Source organism: Solanum tuberosum, unplaced genomic scaffold (assembly GCF_000226075.1).
Source record: "Solanum tuberosum cultivar DM 1-3 516 R44 unplaced genomic scaffold, SolTub_3.0 scf00092, whole genome shotgun sequence".
Lineage (NCBI taxonomy): Eukaryota > Viridiplantae > Streptophyta > Magnoliopsida > Solanales > Solanaceae > Solanum > Solanum tuberosum.
Window position 1 is genome coordinate 1551109 of NW_006239019.1, and position 4637 is coordinate 1555745.

At 28.3% G+C, this 4637-nt stretch overlaps 1 protein-coding gene across 1 annotated transcript; it reads right to left on the bottom strand.

Annotated features, from left to right (window-relative positions):
- Positions 1-2826: 2826 nt before the first annotated feature.
- Positions 2827-3294, bottom strand: LOC107060705 (MADS-box protein SVP-like). The gene has a single exon (XM_015308891.1). It carries the CDS (start codon positions 3292-3294, stop codon positions 2827-2829), a length of 468 nt encoding a protein of 155 aa, XP_015164377.1.
- Between the last annotated feature and the right edge of the window lie 1343 nt (positions 3295-4637).

Consider the following 4637-nt stretch of genomic DNA (forward strand, 5'->3'; position numbering starts at 1 on the left):
AAAAGTGATGTCAATTAGACACAAAACGCTGACATGGCAAAAAACGTGTACATCACTCTCCTAAAGCGCGTAAATCAATTAAAAATATTTTCTTCTTCTTTTCTTTCCAACCTATACACCTAAACAAATAAATAATAATAATAATTAATTAAAAAAAGAAAACGAAGGAAGCTTTCTGCCATCTTCAACTATCCCATCTTCTGCCATCTTCAACTACACCCAGCTCTCTCTCTCCCTCTCCAATTCTCCAATTCTTCTTCTGCTTTTTCCTTTTTTTTTATATAGATTTAATTAAAGTCTCAAATATTTCCGGCGAAGGTCCATTATTTTCGATGAAAATAATTTTTCAGTGAAGTAATTGATTTTTTTTTGACAAAAGTTTTTTTATAATTGTGATAAATGATTAGTAGTGAAAAGAAAATGAAGACAATGAATGGAAGATGTAATGCTATTAAAATGAAAGGTGAATGAGGGGTAGCTTAACTGGACATCAATGGTGTATTATCGATGTCGGTGAAAGGAATAAGATTCGATGAAGAAGAAAGGGGAGGCGATGGTATACTGACGATTGAGATACAACGGCCCAGCGCAAAGGGAAATTAGTCCTGATGGAGAAAATGAAGAAGAATGGTGGGGTGGGGGTGGGGATGGGTTAATTCAAAAATAATTTTTGGTTTTTCTTTTTAAAATTCCTTTTGAATTATTTAAATAAAATTTTAAAAATAAGTTAATCCAATCGACACATGTGATTATTTCATTGGTCTATTTAGTATGTTTGTGTGTTTGAGATGCACGCATGTTTGTCTTTTTATTGATTGTTATTTTGTGTTAAATAGGTATAAATTTGTTAAGATTTAAGTGTTCAATAGGTACTAGGTGTAGTTGAGGTGTCTAAATGAATAATGAGGACAACTTTGAGGGGCCGCAGATGACTTTGGCCTTATTTTAATGTTGATAGCAATGTAGAATTCTTTTAAACAAGTTTTACGAACTTATTTGTTTTTCACTTATTTATTAAAAAATCTCATTAAAATAGAAGAAAAGACATTTTTAATTTACATAATCTGCATATACGGTACACTTAATTAAAAGTCTTAATTAGTTTTTTTGTGAAGTTTAGAGTTAGAATAATTAAATTGACTTTTCGTTCGTGAGAGTTAAGTTTAGGTTTAAGGTAATCAAATTGAAATATGTGCATGTTTACACATGTAACTGGTATATGGCCTTTTCTCGATAATCCTAATATTCATATCAATACAGATGATCGATTCAACAAAATTGGAGGCCTGAAGTCAAACTTTAGAGAGAGGTCCTATATTTATTTATTTAGTTAAGAAAATCATCACATTTATTTTTAGGGATGCAACTATTTAAATTATTTAGGAGTTCTTGATTATTGGAAACTATGTCACATTTTCACCAACTTCTTCTAGATTTCTTCTTTGATGTCATTCTCATCTAACTCAACTCTCTTTGTGACTTGTTTATTTGAAGAATATCCTCCCATATTTTTCGATTTAAGATTTTTATTATTTGTTAAAAATCTATCAAGGGATCCTTTTTGGAATTTATTTAAATCTTCAAGTTTTTTCTTTTTTTTTCTCTCTTTTTATAAAATCGGAACCACTTTTTTAGTTAACATATTAATTGAATAAATTTTAATAATAACCAAAACAAGAATATATATATATATTCAACAATAAAAAATTTCAAGAAAAAAACTAAAAAATAAAATTAAAATAATAAAACATGGCTCTAGAATTTGATAAATTGACATAATGATATCGAAATAATATTGTGTTTTTTTAATATAATGATTTTTTATTTACTTATTGCACTTCTTAAAATTTTGAAGAAGACACCACAAAGAAGATTTTGTTCTTTTGTAACTTGTAAGTAAAAAAACTCAATAAGTCTTAAAAGGAGTGAGCTCAATGCTCAAAATTATTGGGAGACAAATAAAGAAGTACAATTTTCCGCATAAGAAAACTATTCCCAAAAAATTTCCTTTCCTCTAGAAAAGTGGAAACTAACGACACTTTGATTATTTTTTGGAAAAATTATAGAAATTTCACCTTTTAGTTTATTTATTGTCATTATTCCCTATAAGTTTTACAAATCTCCAAAATCCTTCATTTCCGCGCATCAGATTAATGTATGAACGGTTATATTATTGTATCTCGCGCATCAGATTAGTGTATCATGTATAAAATGTACATCAAATTACTTAACGATTAATGTATCTCGCGCATCAGATTAATGTATCAGCGCTTATATCATTGTATATGTTTGAGGATTTCTGTAATTATAAACTTTTAAAGGATAGATTGTAATTTTGCCTTAAAAGTATGTGATTTCTGTAATTGCCCTTATTTTTTTTTATTCTTACCCATCTTTTAAAAAAAATTAAGAAGTATTTAATTTATTTTAAAAAAATATGTATAGGCATTTTGGCCCCTAGCAATGGCTTTATGACCTAGGGTTAAGACGGTCTTGTCAATACACATGGATTAATTTTTTAGAATATACGTCAGATATATAACACATTTCTTTGAAAAGTAAACTACTTAAAAGTGAAATTGGTTAATGAAAACAAATGATATTCACAAACGAAACATCAATTTTGAAAATATAATAACAAAATAGTTGATTTATAAAATTCACTTAATGCTCATTCATATGATAAATCTAAATAATTAAAACATACAATGAAAAAAACTTCTAATAGTCTGCTTCTGATTCAACATTTTAACAAAAGTACAATCGACTTTTTTAAAAAAATATCCTCATGATCTATTTTTAAATCACCTATTCTATTGAGACATGCTACATAAACCAAGCTTGAAATGATTCAGAATCTTTGGAAACAATCTTCTTTCTGGTTCCTTCCAATTGCTCCTTCAACATTAACAATTGGTTCAAATTTTGATATCCTTCTACATCTATATCCTCCACCCAACTACGGAGACCATTCCCATTTGGGGTCGATGAAGATTTTGACCCCGAAGATTCATCAGAAACATCAGAAGAGGAATGATGAGAATTCATCACTGGTGTTGATATTTTTGGACGAATACAGCTGGAAAAATGCCTCTTTATAACATAGTTAACATCTCCATAAGTATAAGGCTTGTCAAGGGGTGAAAAAACAACAGAGGTAACACGAGAACTTGACAAAGACTCAAGTTCTTCAGCTTTTCTGAAAAGTCCTTTCCTTCTTTTCGAAAATGTCACCATTCTAGCAGTTTGCTTTGTGATTTTCTCGATCTCTATCTTCTTCTTCCCTGTTCCCATTCTCCTTAATTCCTTGTTCTTCAAGAAGTAAGATTTGATTTGAAATTTGGGATGCTTCTAAGGTTTGGTGGAAATGTCTATTTATAGGAAGAGATTGAAAATCAGATATCTATTAAAATTGTTTCTTTTCCATATTTGGTTTCCGAAATTCTGTGAGCATATATGGAATCTAGTTTAATTCTTTAGAAGTAAATCTTGACCTTTCATTTATTTTATGTCTAAATTTGACTTGTGAATTGTGATTATACAGTAATTGAAATTTGAAAGTAAGCAATATACCAAAAGGATCTCAAATTAGTTTATGTTAAAAATATATGAGAAAATAATCAAAATATGATTAATGCTTTATTTTAGTTTGTAAATATATTTCATTTTATTGAAATGGTCCTTATGTATAATAAAAGGTGCTTATCTTGGTTCTTAATATATTTCACCTGATTCAAAGTGTTCTTAATGTATAACAAAAGATGTTCATTCTGCTCATTCAGAGTAAACCTAATAGATTTATAAAATTAAATTAAAAAGTGTTAAATTTAATTGTAAACCTCATGTGACTAACAAAATTCACCATTATTGTCTTGTTTCTTAACTCCAAAGAAAAACTTCATGGAATCTGACATCATTGTCTCTACTTTTCAAATAAAATTTACTATTTTCTCTTGCTTAAAATTTACCAATGACATTTATAAGTTAGATATAATTTTGATTTATTTTAGTTTTAAGCTAGAAGAGGTCCAAGACCAATAAACATTCATTGTGAAGTAGTGTTATTTTTTTAATTATAAACTTGTTACACAAAAGTGTGAAATGAGGTTTTAATGACTTCAAATGGATTTCAAAATAAGATTTATTTTTGAGAAAAAAAAAAGACTAATTAGTCATCTGAATTTTGATCCTTTTGTATGTACAAGTACTACTAAACATAAAACATGTTTATGTTTGTGAAAATAAATACTTTTGATACTGAATTTACAAAACTAACATAAATTAGAGTAAAACATAAGGGAACTATTTAACTGAAGTTGAAAAAGTTAAACCTTTTATTAAGAGCAACTTTCACATATAGCAAATACAAAATTCATATTTGTATGTTATAGCAAAGTTTGCATAATTGCGCTCCATAGCAAATATAAATATGTATATTTCGCTATACATATACAAAAGAAAGCAGTTGTATAATCTGTTTTGGTATACATATACAAAAAGATCAATTGTATAAAGTGAGAGAGGCGAGTGAGCAAGCGAGATCTGAGAGAGTGGCGAGCGAGATCTAGGAGAGGGGAGAGAGGGGAACGAAAATATATGTATATATACAATTTTCTCTCGCTTTATACACACAAACG